The 24,862-nt window shown below is 43.7% G+C and overlaps 1 protein-coding gene across 1 annotated transcript in view; it reads left to right on the top strand.

Moving 5' to 3' along the window:
* The window catches only part of MARCHF4 (membrane associated ring-CH-type finger 4), a gene marked incomplete at its 5' end in the record, with an annotated part of 88,411 nt that extends 83,745 nt beyond the window's left edge, over window positions 1-4,666 (top strand). Inside the window, one exon of the mRNA XM_079311631.1 lies at window positions 4,275-4,666. Within this exon, the coding sequence (XP_079167757.1) occupies window positions 4,275-4,636 (362 nt within the window). The 3' untranslated portion in view covers window positions 4,637-4,666. The remainder of the gene's footprint in view (window positions 1-4,274) is intronic.
* Between the last annotated feature and the right edge of the window lie 20,196 nt (window positions 4,667-24,862).

Genomic DNA, 24,862 nt, shown 5'->3' on the forward strand with positions numbered 1-24,862 from the left:
GGAGCTTTGGAAATAAAAGTGCAGAAATTTGAGATTGTCACAAAAGATTAAAGAATTCACAGAAAGGGAGGGGAGGGTTTGTGTATGCAATGATGTCAATAGAGAGAAAGCCTGGCAAATAAAGTGTTATCTCCCAGAAAGCTTGGTTTACCTTGGCCTGAGTCACCACTGCTGTGGAGGCAAACATTAAGCTTTGATCACAGCTGCCATAATCTTCCCCTGACACCCAATAATGAAAGCAACAGAAACAGGCTGAAGCATGGCAGCTGTCTGGCTGAGATGAACTTGAATTTGAAAAGGAAAACAAAAAGGCAAAGTCCTGAAGGTGGCTACAAGAGGTGGCAGGACAGGGCCTTTTTGAGAAGGTAACTGGCTGGAAGGGACTGTGATTTTTGCTCCTGGAGATAATAGGAGTGTTAGTGCACACCTACTGTCAGCAGAAGCCATGTTTTGGTGGTATTCTTTACTGGCAAACAGGTGAAACAGTTCCTGCCTCCAGAATTTTTCTGTTTCTTTCAAGAAAATGCATAGCAAGTGTTGGAATAAGAGGAAGGTTAATTAGAGGCTGAAATTTCTGAGGAAAACATCACTTGGTGGCAGAGGCTGACTGTGTTCACTGCATGTCATTTCTGGGAAACTGCTGCTCCAAAGTTACTTTAAATTGGAGGCTCACAACCCCCTGGGTTAATCTCACAGGATAGTGGTACAGGAACTGATCCCTGCTTCCCCTTCCAGAGACACAAACACAATTCCCTTGTTACATCTGCCAGTGTTCTTCCAGCAGCCCTTCTGGCCCTTGGGCTGAGGACCTTTGTCTTGATCAGCTTTCTTACAAGCCCACTGACCCAATGCACCTCTGTCTCCTCTAATCCCAAGAGAGTCCAGCTTTCAACGATTTTCAGACCAAGGAATTTCATCCAGTGCTGGTCCAGCCAGGTCTCTACATGAGAAAATGGGAATGAGAGCAGCACATCATGAGTGCCCACATTCCTTGGGAGTTTCTCTTCACCAGCACTACAAACTGGGGATTTCATGAAACAGGCAGCAGTCTGGACTAACAAGTTTTGTGTACAACCCATAGAAATGTTCCTTCTGAAGAGGATGGTTTTTCACAGAAGATCCACTTGAGAACAGATTTTGTGAATCAGAAGAGGGTGAGATAAAATGGGGAGGAGCAGAAAAGGACCAGGACACTCCCAGAATCCATCTGAAACTCCTATACAGACATTTCTGTGTTGAGGACTGCACAAAGAGAGAAGTTCACACCAAGCTGCAGTCTTACACACTCACACAGAGGATATGGCTTATGGTATAATTGCTTCTAGGTGGACACCTCAAGTTGAATACAGTCCTTCCTAAATTCCCACTGAATTTTGGCCTTTAAATTGAACATTTCACCTCTGTCAACAAGAATGATTCTTGAGGGAGGGGTATTTTTGTTAAGGGATGCACAGAGCTGAACATAGGAATTCCAATCCCAATTTATCTGAGGCAGACAAAATTTGTTTCAACGAGAGCATTAAGCATCCTGCAGCTTGATATTAACTGATGGACTCTTGCTTACTCTTGGCACTTCCTCTGGTAAATGAATCACTGTTACTTCCGCTCCCATGCCCACCCCTCCACTTGGTTCCTTCTTAATTTTACAGCTTCCTGAGCTTGACACTGGGAAATCGATAAGTAATTTAGAGCCCAGTAAATACAGATGAAAACAAGTTATTTTGTACTTTTATAAATATTTGGAAACCAAAACTATCTAAGAAAACAGCTGCTCAGTTGACTCAGCAACCCATCCATCAGCATCACACAGTTAATTGCATAAGATCATAAACATTTATAATTAGAAGGCAAACAAACAAGAATTTTATAAACAGCCCTCTTGAATCAGGCTGCGCATTAAATATTTGTGATAAGGTAATTAAGAATAGATTTACAGTCCTGGCTGGGTTTTTAATACTTTGTAGAATGGATTTGACTCTATGGAGAATGTTCTACAGCCAAAGAGAAAACATTTGATTTTGGCTCTTTTATCCCAGGCTTAAAGTGGTCTCTGAGAAACACTGAGAAACATTGATCAGAGTGGAATTTCATTCATTACCAATCAGACAGCTCATTTAAATGTATGTCTAATGTCCCTTGTCATGGGCTGATCCACTTCAGGCATGCTTCAAAGCTCTGTCTCCTTGGCTGGATCTGCAGGCTTTCCCTGTCCTGCTTTTTATGGTTGATGCTTTGATCAGACCACGTCAGAATTCTCAACCATGTTTCAAAGCAGGGAGGAAATCCCACGTTTTTCCATTATGACATCATGGGGTTTGGTTATAAAAAGCCAGCAGCACTGCAGGGTTACAGCTGTGCAGTCTCAGTGGACTGTGGGAACCAGAGGTAGAGCTCTCTCCTACTGTAGTGCCCTACACCATTCCCTGTCCCAAAACAGTCAGATCTGCATACAAGCTGTCCAGTGGAGTTAGTTCTACAGCCAGTGAGCAGGCCCAGCACCCCATTTCAATGAATGTGCATCCCCCTGAAGCTAATCTGAGATCAAGTCAGCAGGGCTTCTAGTTATACTTAGAACCCAGGAGGCTGGAAATTCAGCCTGTACTGAAGCAGTGATTTAAATTCTCTAACATCAGGTGCTAATCCTAAGAAAACAAGTGGCTGCATCTGTTCAGTGAGTAATGGGGAGATCAGCCCTAAGGGTAAGATGACCACATATTTTGGGGTCTGATGTGGCACAGGTTTTCTCCAGTAATTATATGCCATCAGAAACTAGAACTATCTGGAAAAGGTAGGTGGTGGCTAAAGCTGTAGCATTTGATTAATCAGGAATAGCTGTAAAGCACTTTATTCTGTGGTGCCTATCATCTCTCTACACATTGGTCAAGTCAACCCCTTTGTTCAGCCATGGGTTTGATTCTGTGAGTCTTGTTCTTGTATTTTTATGCTTGCAACAGGAAAGCAAGAGAGCTATTCTTCTTAGAAAGGTTTTTCATAATCTTGATCCATACCCAGAATGGTAAAACCTTCATCATTAAGCACAGTGAAGCCATCCATGTGCCAACTCACCCAGTCCTGCCTGCTGGTCTGGCTTCAGTTACATGGGACACAAAGGCACTTTCCTAAGAGACAGATGGCTGCAAAGCAGGGACACTCAGACTCCCCTTGTTTCACATAAATCCCATTCTCTAGCAAAGCTTGTGAGATATATTATAGAGTGCCAGCTAAGCCAGTCTACAGGAGATGTTGCAGCTTCCTCCAGCCTCAGTGGAGAAGATCTGTGTTGCAGCCACTGCTAGACCTAGTGCTTCCACAGGGTCTAGCCAGAGTCTGGCAACTTCAATAATAATAGCAGAGCTTAATACTCAAGTACTGTCATCATCCAAGTAACTAAAATGATAGAATTCCTTAGTCCTCATGCAGGGGTAGGGAGGATGATAGAGAGATCTGGGAGATGAGATAACTCCTGGGGATATAACTGGAGGGGCCTGAGCTGCTCTTTCTCTGATGAGCACAGAGATCATTAGCAGTGCAGTGTCCCAGAGCCCAGAGCTGTCCCCAGACATCAGCCCTGGGTGCAGGTGGCAGCAGGACACAGGCACTGCTGCTCTGCACACACTGGGAGCTCCTCTGCCCTCCCTGTCAAGCGTGTTGAGGTCTCCCTTGAAAGGAGGCAATGAAATTCAATGAGGTACCTGCTCTGCAGATGAGCAAAACTTTGCCTTGGATCACAAACCACTTATGGGTACAGACAGATCTCTTTTCCACTCAGTTGCTGCCTCTGGCCTCCACATGTGTCTGCTCTGCTGCTGTGTGTGGGGAGAGACACGGGCTGTGCACACACGGCTGGTGCAGCAGCCGTCACTGACACGTCAGCTGCAATTCCACCCCCTCCAAACACACGCCTGAGCTCGGTGAATCATGCCTATGCAGCATGCAAAATTAGCCCAGTGAGAGATAAACCTTGGGCATTTGTTGGTAAACAGATACTCTTTTGCTGTAAGAGCATAACTCACTGTGCTCCATTTACGATCCATTTACTGATGGCGGAGATAAAACTGTAATCCCTCTAATTCAGGAGAAAAAGGGATCCAGCAGAGGAGGAGCACCAGTGCTCTGCCTGTTGGTAATTAAAATACAGGATTTATCATTGAGAAAGCTCTGGCTGGAGAGCTGAGCTTAGCCAGCTAACTGGGGGAAGATGCTGGGGAGGGTTGATGGTTCTTTCTGAAGTTTTGTTTGTGTTTTATGTTTATTTCTTTCCCCCTTCCCTCCAGGTCTAATAATACACGAAGGGCCCTCGGTTTACCGGATTTTTAAACGGTGGCAGGCGGTCAATCAGCAGTGGAAAGTGCTGAACTATGACAAAACAAAGGACATGGAGGAGCAAAAAACAGGGACCAGGACAAATCAGCGCCCCTCCTCCCAAACCAACCACTCGTCCTCCACTGGTGGTACAGCCACTAACTCCGCTCCGGCCGACAGCGGGGCACGGGCTGCCGGCCATGCCACAGGCACCCTCTCTGACCACCACTGTGCTTACACCATCCTGCATATACTCAGCCACCTGAGGCCTCACGAACAGAGGAGTCAGTCTAGTAGTAACAGAGAGCTCGTCATGAGGGTCACGACGGTCTGAGCCGAGGAATTCAGGAGGCCTTAACACGAAGCGGAGGAGACAAAAGAACTCATAAAGCAGAGGAGCATGGTGTGCCTTTTTCTTTCTCTTTCCTTTTTTCTTTTTTTTTTTTTTTCTTCTCTCCTTTTCTTTTTTCAGTAACTGCACAAGATATAAGAGGCGGCACCTGGCCAGCTAAGGAAAAAAGCAGGTGGAGGGAGAGCTGCACACTCATGCTAAAGAGGTTAATGTTTTCCAGCCTGTTTAAAAAAAAAAAAAAAAAAAAGAAAAAAAAATGAAAAAAAAGAACAACACAAATCACAAAAAAACCAACAAAACAAGTGCAATACAGACTACAAACTGAGTAGGCAGAGTTCTGGGGAAGCAGAGGAACAGACGGTTTAGCATGTCTTACAAATCCTATTACCTGGAATAGGTAACGCTCTGTGCACAGCCCCCGTACACACACGCACGCGCACACAAACACACACGTAGTGTGAGATCTATGAAAACATGGAAGGGAATGAAATACTTGGAGTGTTTTTATTTTTCAGACTCCAATTAACCAGGGCTATGAGTTGTTTTGTTTCATGAGTCACTGGAGCCTTGTTTGATTTACCATGGGGTACCTGAAATGAAATGGCTGGGGATTTTTCAGTATTGATTTACAGAAGAGAGGTTGAATCATCTCACTAAGAAAATCTTAACAAAATCCAGGCATACCCAAATTTCACCAAGAAGCCTGCTTTTTTCATAATGTTCCTGACAAGGGGTTTGTGAGGGTAGGACTGGGAGGGGGGAGGGCGCTCCATGACCTTTATTTGACGTATAGGCATTTTTGGCAAATTTTGTACAAACGTTCCGCAGGTGTTTCAAGCACAAGTACTGGTGTGATTCATGCCTTCATAACCCCAAATCCAGCATCCAGACCTTGCCACCCACACACATCATTTTCCATGCAGACATTCCAGGTTAATTTCCTTCCATTTACTCTAATCACAAGAAGCTGACCCATCTTTGGTGGGTTTCTGCTCCCTTGCTGATTCAGACACTCATGCATTAGAGATGTACTTTTTTTTTTTTTTTTTGGGTGTCTGTATCTCTGCTGCTCAATTTGCAACAGTCTCACTCAGTCTTGTAGGCTGATCCTTTCACATCCAGTCTGTTAGTTTATTATAGAGTCTATTCCATTCAATCATCCAAAAGAGAGTTAGTCTGAAGAGGGAGCACAGTTGCTGACTGACTGTGTAGCACTTCTAATAAGTCTCCTTCTCTGGGATATATCCTTGAAGGTATCGGTTGCTCTTCAGGAACATTCTCTTTCAATGCACAATGGCTGAATCATTTGTGGATATTAAAGGGACACTGTCAAGTACTTTTTAAATAGTTTTTAGGGTTTGGGCTTTTTTTACTCTCCATTGTTTGTAATATTCTCTTACAAGCTTGAAAATAAAATTTCTTTCCCTACTGATTTTGTCCTTTTCCATTTGGGCATGTATGGTTCTCTCCACTCACCCCATTCCTTTCACCATCCCTGTCCTTCTCCTCCCCACCTTTCTTCTGCGACAGGAGGAAATCCATATTTCTGATTTCCTGCTGACTGTCCTCATTCTATGGAGGTTATGTCCCAACTCTACGGGGTTGAGTTCTTTTGCAGCTGTCACAGAGGAAGCAGAGGAGCAGGAACCCTAGAAATATGGAGATTAGCTAGTTGAGGAGCAAAAGCTCAGCTGTCACAAAACAGTGACCCCACAGTGATCAAGCCTGAACCCAGCTCCCTCCAAAATCAAGATAATGTCTTCAGCCAAACTGCATCCATTTACCAGCAGAGCTAAGCAACATTGCACAATGGCTGAATGCAGCTGCCTCCATCATCATACCAGCAGCTCTGGCACCTTCTGTGGAGACAGGGCAAACGTGGGCTACCAGCTCCTTTGGCAGCCAGGCTGTCACAGGTCAGGTGCTCTGGACTGGAGAAGGTGTCCAGCTTCAGCCTCTGTGTTTGAACACAGCAGCCACTCTGCAACGCTGAAGGTGGAGGTTAGCAGCTTAAGGCAAGGTCATATTTTTCACCTCAATTACTTGACAGTGTCCCTTTAAATATCAGAATGCAACAGAACAGGCATTTACTTCTCTGGCAGAGAATGTGGGAGGTGGAACACCGTCCAAGAAATCCAGCTTACTGAGGACCAGTGTGTAACAGCATGGTTTCTGAGGCCACTGTACCTTTATCTGAGCAGATTTACTGTCTACCAAAGAGTGCTTTTGGCAGAGGGGAGAAAAGAGATGGTGGTGGGCAGAGGGAGAGGGAAGGGGCAGTTCCAATCATCTCTGAAAGTAGCTATCCCCCAGAAGGAAGGTGTTGCAATGAATGATCTCTGAAGAACTGCTTCAGTAGAGAGAAACCTGGCCAAAGCAAGCAAACACAGCAGCCTCTCACCCCTATGCCTGTTCTGGAGGCTGTCCTCATTCCAAGAGATGAGTAATTATAGTGCTTTTGGGAAGGGGGAAGCATACCCAGATGAAGGGACGGCTGTCACCCATTATGTTGTTTCCCTCCCTGCCCTCCACTCATTTAATATGGAGAAGTCAAATTCCTTTAATTTGGCTAACAGCTAAAATTTTATGAGGTCAGAAGCACAACTTGCTGTGAAAGAGTGGTGCACTCTGAGCACACAGGACTCTGCATACTCTCACTCCAGCTCTGCCACTGACTCTGTAGCCTTGGGCTGTTTGGCTCAGTGTCCCCTCCACGCAAAGGGGAATAACAATACGTACCTACCTCACAGGGGTGTTGTGAGTATCCACGTTGGTGAAGCCTGCCGAAGTGCTGAGTCTGCCAGCGGCAGTAGGAGGTGTGTGGTGGGGTGAGCAGCGCTGCCCTTTTGCTGGTTACAGTGTGAGACACAGCGGGAGTGCATCGCCCTCTCCCGCCGGGAGACCCTCCTGGTGGGAAGCGGAGGCTGTCGTCCGAGTGCCCTCTCCTCCATTGCATGACATTTTAAGCGGCTGTGAGGTGCAGGGTAGTGACAGACATGAAGTCCTACTTGACCAGGGATTTGCTACAACGTTTTCTATATCTGTGGGGTTTGTTGGTTTGTTTTTTCCATATATTGTGCTTAGAAATAAACTTTCCACTTAGGGCTGGCGGTTTGGGGTCTATTCTGTTGCATGGCAATGTATACAAGTCTTATTGTCTGTCTTACTGTGCAAATGATCCCGCAGCCCAGTTTCAGAGATGGGCATGGTCTGAGCCTTTTCACAGCGGCATAAGACTCAAAAGCCTGTCTAGACTGTTTAATATTTAAACAACTCTATGAACTTGTCAATTGTATGTGTTCTGTGCAATACGAAGCATGTCATTAGCTGGCTTGATGGGCAGAGGGGCTAAAGGAAGGTCAAAACTTGTTCAAGGAGCTTCATACATGTGCCAGCATGGAGCCGAAGGGCTGCCACCAGCAAAGTAAACTTGGGGGAAGCCATTGGAAACTCTTTTCAGAACAGTTTACTCCACAACAAGGTACTTCTGAGTTTACGAACTTCTAGGCTGCCAGCCTGAGAGAACAAGTGCAAACTTAGTGCGGGGGTTGGGGTTTTGAATTCCCTTTTTACTTCCTCAAAGTTTTGATGGCAGAAGTACTGATGAGGATCTCTTCCTTCCATAGCACAGTTCTCTGTCTCCCACAATCTCCTTGTGCCGTCCCCTTTGTGCTACTATGCAGGACTTTCAAAGGTGCAAATGGAGACAGTGCGCTCCCGGGACATGAAAAAGAAGTTGTGTATTGGAGGATTCTAGCAGATAGATGAGATGGGGCAGAGCTATGCTACAGAGGCATCTCTTCTTCCCCACCTATTTCTTCTAGCCTTGTCTGCTGGGTCCCTGAAGAGATATTCCCTCTACTTTGTTACAAAGCTGTCAGATCACCTTCCACTGACAACAAAGCTTGCAGAGTTTGGCAGCTGTTTCTCCCAATGGAGAAAATTCTGGGTCCTATCACTGTGGAGACCCCTCAGTTCTTGGGCTTTGTGGTCCTCCAGCATTGTTTGGGGGTGGTCAGTGTGGAGGACTCTGTTCAGCCATCATCAGAAATCGTGTGTATGGTCCTGCTCAATCTTGTGATTTCTGCCAGTCCCCTGATTTCCTGTCAGCTTTTGACAGGTCTTTCTGGTAATGCTTTTCTGGTTATGCTCATCAGAGATGTTTTGCTCTGTGTCAGTTGCCAATGCTGTTCTTGCCTACTGAAACATCAGTGCTGGCCTCAGCTTCCACAGCTCTTCCATTCTTGCCATCCTGTCTCTTGGTAAACATTCACTGCCAAGTTCAAACCCTCTTCCTCTGTGCCTGCAAGGGGTCAAGCACATGCACTAACCCAAGGGTCACCAGAGAACACAGGGACTATTAAGAATCTGTATCAGTAAGTCAAACTCTATAATCATCAGTCTTTAATATGTATTTACTTTGCCAATCTTAGTGCCTGCTGTTAATTGGTTGCTACAAACAAACTACTAATGCTGGCAAAACCCATATACCCAGCTAACACTTGTTTTTCAATTTAAAATGTAAAAAACTATGGGCTGGTTTTCAAACAAATCCATTGTGTTCCCTGTTGTGGTTTCCCAAGCAAGGTGGTGAAGAGGTTCTTGTGTTACCTTACTGTGATGGGATGGGCAACCCAAGGAAAGAGGAAGTCAGCAGCTTAGACTTGAGTCAAGAGAAGTGTTGGCTACCCTGTTTTCACTCAGGGAGACAGGAAAATATTACTCATGCCTGCCAGATCCCTGCCTCTTCTCAAAGCCCTTGATCTGGCAGCAGTAAAACACTAGAGCAAATGACAGTAGCTGGAGGATCATTCTGAAGATTTTCCAGTTCTGAAGACCATCCTCTGTCCACATGTAGTAGTCAGTCATTCCAGCATCCTCTCTTTATTTTCCTTGAGAGAAAAAGATTATTTTGACTAAGCAAAGCACTAATGCTCTTCAGTGTGGAAAGAAAGTGCACCATTAGCACTTCTAACCTGTGGTACATCCACCAGGATTCCTGCCCATCTCCTTTTGAGAATGCATGGTCAGAAGAGCTGCTCTTTCCTCTTACTCTTTTATGCTGGTCAAACACTCGGCGGAAAACAGTCAGCAGTGCAATTGCCTTAGTGACTACTGGCTGAGTATCCTGATCTCCACCCTGAGCATCCATCACCTCCCCTGTGACTGTTCCTTCTCATTCCTGAGGCAACAGATGCCTCATCTCCTCTGCCATCCCTAAACCTTGGTCCTGAAAATCTCATGAGCAGACATAGAATTCCTCCCAGACTAGTTTTTAAGTCTTGTACATCCTTCATGTTTCCAGACATGCAAATCCATTCCATTGGTGAACAATGACATTCAAATCCTGAGAGGACAAGTAAGTGTAGGAGCCTATTGCATTGACCTTCACCATTTCTTACATGCTGAAGGAAATATGGCAAAAACACCAAGTGGTTTCCTATATTTGGCAGCAATGGACCAGTGGATCTAGGAATATTTCCCTCAGTAATGCAAGTCTGACATGGCAGCAGTTACTGCAGGCAGTCTTTGATCTCACATTTATCATGTCAGATAAAAGGAGAGCAGAATCTGACAGTTCTGTCTGTTTACACAAACATCAAAAACTATCTTAGTTCATTATTCAAATTACCTCCAGGTCAGTGGGTGAATTTCTCCTTTAATGAAAGAATTATGTTTTTTTTCTCCCAGAACTAGCATTGCAAGATAATATATTATGTAAACCTATACATATATATTTATAAATGTTATTCTGAAAACATAAAAAAGAGGAAAAAACCTAATACAATACTTGATTTTTGAATAAGTCTTGACAGGAGCTAGGGAGTTGCTGTGTGGAAAATGCAGCATAGGGTTTGACTTCAGGCAAAGAGAAGACACAAGAGGGAAACACTTTTATGGTACTCTGGGCCTATCTTTGGTTCATGCTCATTACTGTATAGCATTTAATTAAGACAGAAATATGTGGAAAACAGACACTCAGCTGCAGCACCAGAAAACAGACTAAAGACCCCTCAAAATTATCTGAGCCATACTCAAACAAGCACAATGATGCAAAAGCACAAACAGCTGCCATCACAACTGCTTGAAAAGAGATGGATGTCTAAATGGGACAAGAATTTAGAAAGAAATTCTATTCCAAACCACATTGTCAGTATTTTTGCCATATTTTTTACTTAAAATAGGAAAAAAAAAAAAAAGAAAATTTAAAAGGAGGGTTCTGATACCTAAGTCTTAAAGAACAGTAGAGAAGAGGTACCAAGAGAAGATGCTCCTTTATATGTTATGTTATGCATCAAGATGTGCTTTGCCAAACAGAATTAGGACATCACATTCAGTTCCCTGATCATTCAAAGAAAGTCTCAGTGACCAAGTCTGCTCAAGGAGTCTTCCTAGAGTGTATCCTTCTCCAGAGGACCGGAGCTCCCATCTGGATGGCATAGCTGGCATCAGGCAGTTTGCCTCCAGCTGCACTCTTCTGTGGCAGGATCCCCATCTGTTGTTAGCAAGTCACTGCTGGGCAGCTTTGATGATCTGACATAGGTTATGATATTAATAATCACAAAAATTGCACATGCCCATCATGCCCCTGCAAGTGACCTGTCTCATCCTTTCACAGCTCAAGTTGGTGAGAGCTACTCTGCTCTTTGGTCCTCCCCAAAGGAGAGCTTTCCTTTAAAATCCAGCCTGCCACACTTCTCTGGGAGTTTTTCTACTATGCTTTGTTGAGGTTCTTTTTCCTTTAAGGATAAACAGACTTCTGATTAACGCACCTGATCTTATTTTCCAGCTAGAGAGACAAAAATTAATGTTCTCTGACCACTGATCTCAGTACCTATGTTCTTATGAAATTATACTCCTCCTTCCCCTTTCACTCACTACTCCATGATCTTCACTTTCCTTTGGAAAGAGGTGATTCACTGCTGCCAAATAGTAGAACATCTCTCTGAGATGGGAGTCTGGACAGCCCTTCTACTCCTTGCTAACAGGCACACAAAGCTTCCTCCCATCCCTCTAGACTGATGTGGCCAGCAGAACCCTTTTTTATGGAGTTTCACTTCTTGATCCAGAAGAGCAACTGCTTTCAGGCATCTCCTTCACTGCTATCAAGCTGTGGGATAATGGCATGGGGAATCTTTTGTTTCTTAGCCTCAGGGTAATTACAGTGGATGATGTACCTGAGCCAAAACCAGGGTGTGGACAAAGCACTTGCATTTTAGATGATGGTAAACCTGGGTGAGGCTTGTTCTGACTGCAGGAGAACAAGAATCTTTGTCAGCTTCCAATAGCAAATAAAAATGGCTTTGTTCCCTTACCTTTTTAGCTCATTTACATCAGCTCTCCATTACAAACAAACCCTTTTGTAGGCAATGCAGGCCAGGCCTGGGGAGGAAATCTTCCTCATTCCAGAAGCACAACCAGCCCATAGCTATGCATCAATCCCTTCAGGACTTTTGCCCCTGAGAGGCTGAGTGCAAGAATGGAGGTAGCTAGCAGGGATGGCAAGAACACTTCCCTGGATCTTCATCCCCAGTGGGCAGATTTTGCATCTCTACATGAGTCCCCTTTGAAATCACCCTAAGGCCTCCTTCAGTAGCACAGGGCCTGCCAGGAGAGGATGCAGTGTCTCTGCATGGATCCCCCAGGCTGTCACTGGGATCCTCATTCAGGCCTGCAAGAAATCACTCTGTTCACTGAGGGTTGAGAGGAGTCGATGGCGTGTCCATGCAGAAATACTCATTGAGACCACTGCAGAGATGTCTGTGGAGTTGGGAGGGAGGGGGTGGTTTTGTTCAGGGCAGGAAGCACGGGGAAGGGAAGGCTGCAATGTAAGGAACAATCAGCCACAAGGGAGGGGCTGACAAAGAGGAATGACCATGTCGACTGTGTTACTGTCCCGTCATTCTCCTGAACCCAGAATGGAAACTTCCAAGTGCTCTTCATGAGCTTACGTTTATTAGAAAACTATTCCTGGGTGTTCAAGATTGTTTTCTAATGAAAATATACATAATAAAAAAAGAAAATCAATGACTCTTGGTAATCTTTTCCTTTCATCTCTTCCCTTGTAACACATTGTGAAATTCACCACCTTTCTCATTTGTTTGCTACAATAAAAACTCTTTCTTTCTGGTCACAATCCACACAGGGCCTTACAACAGCAAACTTTTTATCTTCTCTTTATACATCAGAGGCCAAGACTTCACGTAAGGAGTTTTGAACAAAGGGCCAGGGCTCAGCATGCATAGCACTATGTGTTAGCACTTTGACTTATCATTTGTCTATAGCATTAAAAAGCAAAAATTGTTTACCAAACATCTCTATAAGGTTCCTGTGTAGTGTTTTGCCTGTGTTCAAGAGAGAATCTTGAGTAAGTACATGCAGATATCTTCAGAGTACCACCCTGATGTGCTGTGTCCTTCCCAGGGACTGTACAGAACTGCCCTCAATAGAGAACATCTCCTGTCCAAGCAGTGTTGGAGTCAACCTCTACCCCAGGGCTGTATCTTCTACAGACTGCTGTGGAAGCACCAAGACACAGGGAATGCTCAGAGCAAGCATGCACAGGGAAAGGGAGGAGAGTGGAAGCAATCACCAGTGACATGGTTGGAAGGGGATGGGAAGGAGCTGGGCTAGATCCCCAGCTCCTCTTCTGAGTGCACAAGCAGCCTGCTGTACCCCAGGACATCTTCTGAGGCTGCCCTCTGTCTCTGAAGTGCCTCCTGAATGCCTAGAGCATCACTTGTCAAGGTGGTGTGCCCAGAAGCCCAGTGCCAGCAGGCACTCAGCCTTCCTGTCCCAGGAGGAAAGCAGGGGTCACAAGATGGTCACAAGAAGCTCTGAAAACTCTGCTTATAGATCACTGAACTTTCCCATGCTTGCACATGTGAGGATATTGGTCTGTAGAGTTAGGCAGTCTGTTCCTTATCCATCCTCTGAAAGCTGACAATTCCTTTTCTTCTCTCTCTCTCTCTTTTTTTTTTTTTTTTTTAATATATGTTTATTCCAGTAAGTCTATTGAAATGCAGAGAGAGACAGGGAGAAAGGAACAAATGGAGAAAAGTAAATAATAAATAAAAAATAAATATTACCTCTAACCAAATTATTCTTAATAGAATGTATTATTCCCAATTCAAGGTGCCTCCAAGGGCTAGTTTTATTCAGTGCATATAGCTCCATTGCTAAAAGCCATCATGTGCCCTGCACCTGCTCAGACCAAAAGTAATTTCCTACACCAGCCAATCACAGCTCTGCTGAATTGTAGCAGCTGTAACACACTGGTCTTTGCCACCTCAGTGGATTTGAAGAGAACAGGGATACTGAAACACCAGGCTTCTCTACAGAAATGTAAGGCAGTCTGTAATACTAGTTTTGAGTGATATTGCAGCCTGGATTCCCTCACACACAGAAAGGAGTGTTGCCAAAACACTGGGATCTGAGCTCAGGCTGCAAAATTCACAGCAGAATTGCAAAAATCACAGGCTCAAGAGTAAAAAGCTTTAGATGCAAAGTGGTGGCAGGAAGATATTCTAACCCCTGGAAACATGAAAGTATTTTGGTTTAGAAATGGGAGGAAATTTCAAAACTTAAACTACAGTGAATGTAGGTACAATCTGAATGGGAATTTATTTACCTGAATCTTAAAGAGAAAATAATCTGGTTTGAGAATTTCAAGCAGCAAATCAGTGCCTCCCATCCAGAAGTTCCTGGTGACTTCTAGAGGCAGTATAACAGCTGTCCCCCATAATGGCCAGAGGATGCCCATCTCTAAAGAAGATGGCAAACAACTGTCTGCAATTACAGTGGTAAAATTCCCAATGTAATGTAAGTCTATCAGAAAAAATATCTATTAATTTTGAATGAGATTACCTAAGGGGCTGACATCAGCAGGATTTTTCCTCAGGCTTGAGTGGGCACATAAGACCAGGGCTGTGCCCTTGGGGCATTTTGTTCTCCCAGCTCCTCAGTACTTTTCTGGCTTTGCAATCCTTAAGAACAGCTACATGCAGTCATGCCTTTGTGTGTAAATATGTCCTGTGTGAGGTGGCACCAAGTCACTGCAAGGCCACCTGGATGGCTCCTGCCATGCACTGTCTTACTGCCCCATGAACTGGCATCAGCCAAAGTGCAAACATAGCCAGATATCTGCATCTTCAGGGGAGAAGAGCCTGTTCACAGGCAGAAATGGTAGATCAGAAAGCTATAACTGGTATACAGGGAGGCAAAATCATTTCACTTCAGTGCCACCTTCCACATACAAATCTTTTCCATTCAGATAAGGTTTCTTGGTGTTCTGAGATGCCAGATCTGGAGCTGTCTCTGCTCACAGCACATGCAGTGACCCTTGAAGTCTTCAGTCTCAGTGAACCACCTCTGTGAGGTGAGCAGTGCTTAAGGCCATCTATTTCCACCTGTCTTTGTACGTATTTAATGTAGTCATCTACAGCTACAGCTCACCCAAATTTATACATCTAAAGGCCCCTTGTCAAATTCTAAGCTTTCTTAGTAATCATCAGAGAAAAATAGGTGCCTCCTAGGAATTATTCATCTCAATTGTGTTCAGCACCAAACTGCCCACACAGTTGTCTAGGATGATTTGAGATGCTTGACTGGCCTCCATTGTCTCAATTTTACATTGACACCTATCTGTAAAGTTAGGAAAAAAGCACCCAGCCCTATTTTGCATGTACCATGTATCCAGCAGTTGCATCAGTCATCTTTCTCCTGACTTTATTAATCAGAGGAAGAAGTTTGGCTGCCCAGAATGAATAAAAGATCCCCAAAGCAGTTGTTTTTTCACTTACTGAAAAAGGGAGAAGGAACCTTTGGCAACTGTGAGGTTTTCCTACTGTCCACAGTCAGTATGAGACTTCAACTACCAAACCTCTCAGCCCTACAGGTAATTGTGCTTAGGGTCTACAGATCATTACATCTGCTGCTTGAAACCTGCTCCCATTCTCAACTTCAGTTCTGAATTTGCAAAAAGCATACAGTGAAATATTGTTCAACTTTTCATAAAAGTAAAAAAAAAGAAAAAACCCCACTTTCTAGGCCAATTTAGTGCCTCAAATTACTGTTAACTCCTGAAAATTCAGGCTTGAATTTCTAAACACTCAGGGGAAACCAGGAATTTTTTTTAAACAGCAAAATCTTCAAGGCTGTGGACAAAGCCTGGCAAAAAGTTGTTCTCTAAACAGCAAGGCAGCTAGTCCTATGCCTGTCACCATTTGTGACTCTCATCATTACAGCACATCTTGTAACAGAAGCATCTTTCTCAGCTTTGGGGAATAGTTTGTTTTCTTGTTTAAAGCCTGCAAAAAATCCTGAGAAAACAGAAAAGAAAAGGTAGAAAGAGGCTGAGTATCAGACAAAATGAAGCAAGTAAAGCCACTATAGCCAACAAGTTGGCCTGATGGAAAGCACAGCCTCATGCTAAAGAACAGCCTCAGGATTAGAAATCATGCCTGAAAATGTTAACTGAGGCATTTTTCTGACAGCCAAGGCAAACATGAAGAAGCACATGGAGGTGTTTTAAGCTTTCAAATACTATTTGCAAGGCTGAAGGAGATCAGAGACTCAACAAGCCAAAGCTGCTGGTTCCCATTAAATTTTCCAAAATAACAAATCTGTGATAGGGAATCACTCATGATCTCACACAAAAGGAACTGATGTTTTCAGGGAGAGCTCTGCACCCAGGAGACATTCCTTGGACTGCCTTTCTCAGCTACCCAAACACAATGCTCCTCTCTCATCACTCGACCTGCAGCCTGTCTCAGCCTCCCATTCTGCAAAGCCAAGGTGTGTTTGAGCTGTCCCTGGCTTGTTCCTGTCCCTGTCCCCACCAAGGGGGCCTTGGGCTGAGCTCACAAGCACTGGTGGGATCAGCTCTGACCTGTATATGCACATCAAAGGGTACCAGCACCCCTGTTCCTTGCCATGGACTTGAACACATCACATTGCACAAAAACTACAGCCCAGGAGGCATTTGAAACATTCACAGTGCACTTTCAGCACTCTGTTTCAGAACATGTGTAAAAAAATCCCATTACTTTACCTCTCCAAGAAAAAAAAAAAAATCCATTGCTTCCTTTGGCATCTGTCTCCACACTTCTTCCACATTTTTCTCTGCCCTGTGGTGGTGGTGGTAATTGCTGCTGTTACTGAGATGCATGAGATTATGCAACTGTCTAGCATTTTGATTTAATCAGCATGGGGAAAAAACCTGCTCCAAATTCTATTAATAACTACCAGCCAGTTCCCTCCTTCCCTCCCTCCCCAAATTCCCATGGAAGGAGGATCACAGACAGATCCCTGCAAGCACAAACTAGCAGCCTGACTGGATCAATAACATCCATGGTGCCAGAAATCTGCAATGAATTTTGGGTAATTAATCTGCCAGGGAAAGACAACCTTAATTAAGAGCAGCCAAGCTGTTCTTTTCCCAAACCTTGTACTTAATAAAGTCACAGTATTGGTTTAGCTGAAGATTTTGGTCTAAATTTTAATGGTTTTTTTGTTCCTAACAAATGTTTTGAAAACAACAATGCAAGCAGCACAAAAGTCAGAGATACAAACTCCTTACTTTGCCTTCTTGATGCCACATTAAAGGTGAATGATCTCATTATTTAGGATGCTCCAGTGCTGGAGAGAAGCACTGGATGCTGGGATGTCCATCCCATGCTGGGATGCACAGTGCTGTGGAGAGTTTGCCTCCATCTGACTGCCACAAGACAGTCAGAAATGCTCTCAGGCATCACATGATGATTTGGGAGGACTACTGGTTATATTTCAGATACTGAATTTATGTTCTTTGTTCTTTTGCTGCTGCTTCTACTTCAAAGTCTTCATTTCACGTCAAACTCTACTCACCTGTCTGATGCCAAGGGGACCCTCCATATCTATTGGCAAAAATCAGCATTTTCCCCAGTGGCATCCTGGACAGAGGGTAATTATGGTAAAGACTGATGACTTAACTCCTTCTATGTAGAAAGCATCATGACAGCTAGATTAAAGATGTCCTTTATAAACCATCACAGAGCAAGAGAACATGATAATGAATGAGTTAATTACACCAGCATTTGAGGCTGATACTACCCATCTGCCATTCTGATTAATTAGAACTCTGATGGACAACAATGAGGCCCTTCTCAGGTCTGAAAGCAATTAATTGCCAAAGTCCCCAATAAATCTAACAGCATCACTGACCTAACTGGAGGAAGAGTCCACTGAATGGCCCCAGAACAGAGGCAGCAGAGCATATAATGGAGTGTGAAGCATTCCCAACATGATGCATTAATCTTTGGTGTCACGGGGAGCTGGGGCTTAGTAATTTTAACTTCTTATTTAATCACCTTTTCTTTCTTCTCAGCATCAGAAGGGGCAGTCTCAGCAAAGGACGTGAACTGCTGAGGAAATTAAGGACTTTGGGCCTTTTTGTCCTTTGTCCAGGTTCTCCAAGCTGTAATGAATGGGTTACATTTTTGGCTCTTGAGTGTCTGTTCTCCTTATTCTAGTTGTAACCAGTCCTGACAAAGAGGGATTTTGGAAATGCAATGGGAAGCCAAACTCTTCCAATGCTTCCTGTGTTCAAATAATGACAACAAGCAGCAGTAGTTGATCAGAAAGTGGTGGCAAACTGGGCACCTGTGGGCAGGTCAAGGGAAGACTCAGAAACCAGACACAACCCTGTGTCCTGATTCCATCACAGCAAAGACAGAACCACAGAACATCCTGAGATGGAAGAGACCCACAAGGATTATTGAGTCCAACAGGATGAAGCTGATCAAGGCACCTTCTACTATGAGAAATCCTAGACTCCAGAAACACTTTCCAAAGAAGGGGAAAGAGGAATGCCCTAGTGCACAACCATTTAAGCTCAAAAAATGCTGTCACTGTACTGCAGAGAAAATGCCCACAGTCAGAGGGGAGGAATTAGTGCTTTTCACTTTTTGCCTTCTGTCTGCACAGAAGGTTTACAAACTAAGCATAGCTACAACACAATAGGATTTTGAGGGAATGCCACAAAAGACCACTTGCTTGTGCAACAAACAGAGCTAGAGGGTACCAGATCATCTTCAAATCCAGTGCAGCTCACACATGTGGTTTGGACACCTTGCAAAAGGTGCTTTTTCAGAGAGATGGGGAGAAAAAGCCTTTCCTTCCATTTTTATCCTACTTATGCATTGTTAAACAGATCTTGCATTTCACCTTGAACAGTAACAATTGAGGAACTAAAGCTTCTTCATACTATAGATCCAAGAGAATCATTAATAGCAATTATCAGCAGTGATTAGTTAATATAGGCACAGTGCAACAATCCCACTGCCTGCCAGTCAAGTGGAGGCATCAGTGCACTGGATCATGAGAGCTGCTCTCATCAAACACTGCTCCTGAGGAGAGTCCACTGCAGCACCAGCTCAGCTCAGCATAATGCAGCTGCAACTTCCCATAGTTTCCCAGGCTGGAATGGGACAAGAAACAGCAACTTTAGACATGCTGAAGTAAATACAGAGACTAGTGCTTTATGATCATAAAATGGCTTGAGTTGGAAAGGACCTTAAAGATCATCTCCTTCCAACCTCCCTGCCTTCCAAGCCCCATCCAACCTGGCTTTGAACATTTTCAGCGATGGGACATCCACAACAGGCAACCTGATCCAGTGACTCACCACTCCCACATTAGAAGGAGGGTGATTATATCCAGAGTGCATGGCTCTTGCTTATTGCTGGGTCTTTAGTTCAGTAATTGAAAAAGAACCATGTTTCAAGGGGTAAGACATGATCCAGTCAGCAGGGGACAACAAAACGGGTTTACTCACAGGGCTCCTGTTTCAAATGACAGTACCTTGTTCTTACAAGATTTCAAAGGGCTTCAGTATAGAAAGGAACTCCTAACATACAATAAAGCAGCAACAGGCCCCTTTTCCAGTTACAGAAAAAGAAGAAAATAGTCAAGGAAAGAAACAGATCTGAAATGGGGAAGGCACTTTCCAACAGATGCTGTGGCCATTTACAAATAGTAAGCAAAGGAGGGTGAGAGACAGATGCCACATTTCTGAGGAGAAGAATGGAAGAGAAATTAGAACAGACCAAATGTTCAAGGATTAAAATCTTTGAAGAGTAACCAAAACACAAGGAGCTGCTATTGCTCAGGTGAGCCCCAGCTGCCTCAAGGCATGTCTGTATCATGCAGAACAGAAGCATGCACAAGTGCCCTAGGCATCTCAGAAAAGCCAGCTAGGTCAGAGCTATGCAAGTATCTGCTCAGAACACTGTGCTCCCCTGAGCCCAAAGGGCAAGAGGAGGTTAATATTCCACCAGTGCATTTTAAGCCATCTTCAGGAAGCAGATAATGTGGCATGTCTCTGCAGATCAGCTGACGTGACAGATAGGTACAGACATGTGCACCCACTGTGGACTGAATCCATTACTCAGCCTAAGATTTGGGTCAGATTTTCTGACTCCACCTGCAGCTCAACTAAAGACCACTCCAAAAACCAGAGAGCAAGGATGGGGTAGGGATTTGGGTTTTTTGCATCTTTTTGCTTTCTAACTCTTCCAAGTGCAACATATTTAACTCATCAAATTCTCCAAGAGCCCTTTCCTTGTTGTCCAGGAAAAGTGTGAGAAACCATGCTCCAAGGGAAGGGATTTTTTTCTTTATCCCAGTTTAGGTTTAAGCCCATTTCACATATTGACTTTTAAAGTCTTAGCTCCCTCAAAAAATCATGTTAGAAGAAACACTTTTCATACCATTAAAAGCTTACTGCACACTGCAAAGAGAACCATCATCCCAGGCTCCCTGCAGTATTTGGCCATTACAAGGTAAGATGGAGATGTGGGTATAACATTAGCTTCAAATTTCTTTCTTACCCCTGTCAGTTTGAGGTAAGTCCCAGTGCTATTTTTACCCACTGCTACCAGGTGCTACAGAAGAACTTGGTGTAACCTGCCACACTGCAAAACAACTGTCATATTGAATTAGTGATTCTCTACTACACTTCTGTCTTGTTCTTCCACAAGCAGGCATGTAGTAGAAGAGTAATAAGAAAAAAATTAAAAATTACTTTCTAACTCCTGTTTTATAAATCAGTTAGTACCTCCAGCTACATAGCATTATTGTCATGGACAGTCAAGAGAAGCACTAATTAGACTGGCACAATAGACACTTGTTAATTGCATTCTCAGTTCTCAATGTCATGAGAATGTCTCATTTTAGAAGCTGTGTGAGAAGGAAGAGAGGAAAACAAAACCAACTCTTCTCTGATGTAATATAGCTCTTGACTAACCAGTTACTGCAGTGCAGCTGCCTTACTTTTGTCATAGACCCATGTGGATACGTAGAGGGACTTATTTTATTTACAAGACTATACAAAATGAGCATCTCTCTGATGAAGTCAATTAAACTGTACTGGTGTGCAAACCAGCAAAAATAAAATCAAAATGCAACACATTGCTTCCAGCATTTTTATCTTGATCTGAGATCAGCAATCACAGATGATGTCTCAGACCATTCACATACGGCTGGAGTTGAGCAGTTTAGTTTGGTTCAGCTGATAAGGACTCAGTTCAAGACACAAAAACACCATTTAGGTTTGAAGGAATTAGAGACAATAATTCTTGATTCAAGCTCACCTCTAACTTGACCTCATTGCTGTACATAACACAGCTTTTAATATCTTTTCTAACAAAATTATTACACTTTTCTCATCCCTTTCCATCTTATGTACTTAACACTGTGTTTTCACAGTTCTTTCAGAGGTGGCCTCTGAGCCAGGTATTCTGAGGCACAGAAAGGGGAAGGATGGTTGTCCAAGAAACTGTAAAAGATATGTTGAATCTACCAAAGGGTTCAAGAACTGCCCAGTAATTTGCTCTTAAACAAGGGTGCACTGAAAGTGCACTGTGCCTCTAGCACAAAAACTGAGTGAGGCAAAGGGTGTACCAGCACTGAAAGACAGGTTTATGTGATGAGCAGCACTGAAAACTGATGTTAATGTCCTGTTCAAAGCTCTGCTTAGAGAATTGACCTAAACCACTTTCCCTGAGGGTAGAACTCAGCAAAATTTCAAGTAAATCCTATAAACCCTAATCACAAGTATCACCAACTAGCCATCAGAACATAAAATATGTTTGCTAGCATGTAAGATCTTTGAAATGCTTTTATATGATGTTTTCCAAGCAGAGGGCAACACAAATGACACATTCTTGCACTGTCTCCTCCATCAGCCACACTGCAGCAGACAACAAAGAGTGCATGAACAATCCCTTGCATTGAAGCAATTGTGTCTGGAGCCCTCTTGCAAGCTCAGAGGGAATTAAGCATCAACGGATTATTTGATTCCTTTGGTAGTTCCAAACATGTTTCTTGGCTTGCTTTTTGGGTTTTTTTTTTTACATTTTAAAAAGCAATCAAGGGAGTGGAGGCCTAGTTAAAAGGGCTATGTTCCCTTTGGAGTGAGGACCTCAGGCAGCTGCAGGAGACAGGAAACACCTGCATAATGGGCTACAGCAGTGTCCTGCTTTTGGCTGGGAGAGACTTAACTTTCTTCTTAGTAGTTGGTACATGGTTGTGTTTTGGATTTAATGTAAGAATAATGTTTATAATTCACTGTCTTCGTTGTTGCTAAGTAGCACTTACCCTAAACCAGGGACTTTTTAGTTTCTGATGCTCTGCCAGTGAGCAGGTGCACAGGAAGGCAGGAGAAAGCACGGCCAGAACAGCTGACCCAAACTGACAGAGGGGATATTCCATACACAGAACCTCATGCTCAGCATGTAAACTGGGTGAATTGGCCAGAAGGTGCTGATCAGTGCTCAGGAACTACTGGGTGCCAACAAAGAAGGAAAATCCTACAATGGGTTTATTGGTTTTCTTAGGATACCAGGCCACCACCTTGCTCATTGCTAGATCAACCAAACACAGCTGCACTACACAAAACACAGCTCTTCCCAGGTAACAGTGACCCCAAAAGCTCCAGTGGCACAGACTCTGCTCCAGGCCATCTCATTTGCAGAGTAGGTGGAGCAGTATCATACAAGTAGGTTGAAACTTTTGCTTAAGGATCACAATTTTAAGTTGACAAAAGTTGATGCAGCCTGCATCAGCTGTTGGTCTTGAAAGCATGTATGGGTGATGCTCTTTCCTTCCTCATGCCAATGTATAGATCAATATGAACCTCTTTATTCATCTAATTATAGCTGCAGGGGGGCTCTTTGCAGCTCAGGTTCATTTGTCTCCCTGTGATGTTAATACAATCAGGCACAAGGATCACTTCATTAAAAGATCATTTACGCTCGATCTTATTTGAGCTATAAAAATCACCCCTTTGTCACACAAACTGTGGTCAGAATTGCCAAGCCAGATGAGTCACTGTAACCCAGGGAGCACAGTACAGCTCCGAAGAGCAGCTGGAGGAGGAGCTGTCACTACGTAAACACAGCATTTCCACCATGATTGAGGGACCATCTATCCACTGCACAGACAAATGGACACTCTACAATCAGGTTCAGGGAGGAAATGAGAAGTACACTGAATGTAAGGTGCAGAGTACCTGTGCCAGAACCCAGAGCAGAGCCTAGCTCTCTTTTACTGTAAAATGATGACCTGTTTTATTTAGTCCACCTCCCTCCACCTTCCTACTACATATCCCTCCTGAAGTGCAAAGCACAGGGTTTGTTTATTTATAGTGTGGTCAAACAGACACTGTCCTCAGAGCAAAGGGCCTCTTTTCTAAGCAGCTGGTGGCCCAGAGGGGATGAGGTCTGCAAAGGTGGCTGAGTGTCCCAGAAAATGCAGCTCTAGCTTGGTACCTCATAGTCACCTCATGGATGCAGTTTACAGCTGTCACCCTGTGAATACACCCTTATACAAGAGCACATCTTCAGTGATAAAGCCACAGACTTGAGATTAACAGCCAAGAGGAATCAGGTAGAGGAAGGATTTCAATTTGAAACTGTTATTGCTATAAAATGCTTTAGCCTCTTGAGTAGAACAGACAATAAGGGGGTAAGGGAACAGAACAACCAGCCTGCCTCCACTGGATTTTTTTCAGATCTAACCTATTTTTGCAGACATCATCTGAGGACACCTGCCCTCAAGGCCTGTGGATAAAGAACAGTTTCTTTGTTAATTTTGCAGGGAAATCAATGCAGCCTTGGGACACTGTAACATGCACACAGAATATGCAGGCAGAGCACAGCCTTTGCCACTGACTGTGCCCCAGCCCAAAATGGGCATCTTCAAAATCCTCTACAGCAACAATCTTGCCCTGCCTACATTTGCATTTCTACCAATAGCAACCCATCTGTGTGCACATTGCCTCTCTATGTTATAAACCACTCAGCTGAAAAATAGGAGCAACACTTAATGTTCTTTTGAAAACCTCAGGATAAAAGTAAGCTGTTACAGCACTCTCTGTGCCAACAAGTTATTAATAAACACACAAAGTCCTGAAATCATTTTAGCAGATTCCCACTGAAAAAACCCTACCACCTGTACAGGCTAGAAATTCAGCAGCAGGGAAACCTGAATCCTTGGTTCATTGCTCATAGAAGTTTCTGGACATGAATTAAATACATATGCTTAACACCATAATTGTTCATATAGCAGCACTATAATGTGAGTTTTCTGACCTTATCATCCAAAATTATTTTCAGGAACTAGTGATCACAAGAAAACTCAGGGAGAGATAATTATAGGTCAACACTGGCCTCAGAGAGCAGAGATTAGTTGTAAGGCAGGAACAAGATGGAAAACTATAATGGAGCAGCCTAGCACAACAAATTGGCAAGAGGTCTACCCTGCAGCATTGGAGAAATAGTTATGTCCCCAAAGAATGGTGCCTTGGAGCCTCATTGGTACCTTTCTGGAGAGGTGACTTTTGAAAAGCCATTAAGAATTTGAGACGTCTCATTCCAGATCCCAGGAGTCAGAATCAGATGGAAATTTCCTGCAGTTAATGGTTTTGACTCCCAAACCTGGAAGTGCAGCACACATTGCTGATTTTATCTGAAGGTAAGCACTGGGAATGAAGCAGAGCTGCAAAAGAGGCTGGAAGGGGAATCATATGGCTTGGAGCTGCAATCTAGCAGAACCGTTTTTTCAGCTAATATCTGACTTCAAATTTTATATGCTTTTTGAGTTGCCTTTCCCTTCTCTTCCTCTCTCAGTTCCCTTGATGCCTTTAATTCATGCAGAGAACAATTCATG

This window comes from Erithacus rubecula, assembly GCF_903797595.1.
Source record: "Erithacus rubecula genome assembly, chromosome: 8".
Lineage (NCBI taxonomy): Eukaryota > Metazoa > Chordata > Aves > Passeriformes > Muscicapidae > Erithacus > Erithacus rubecula.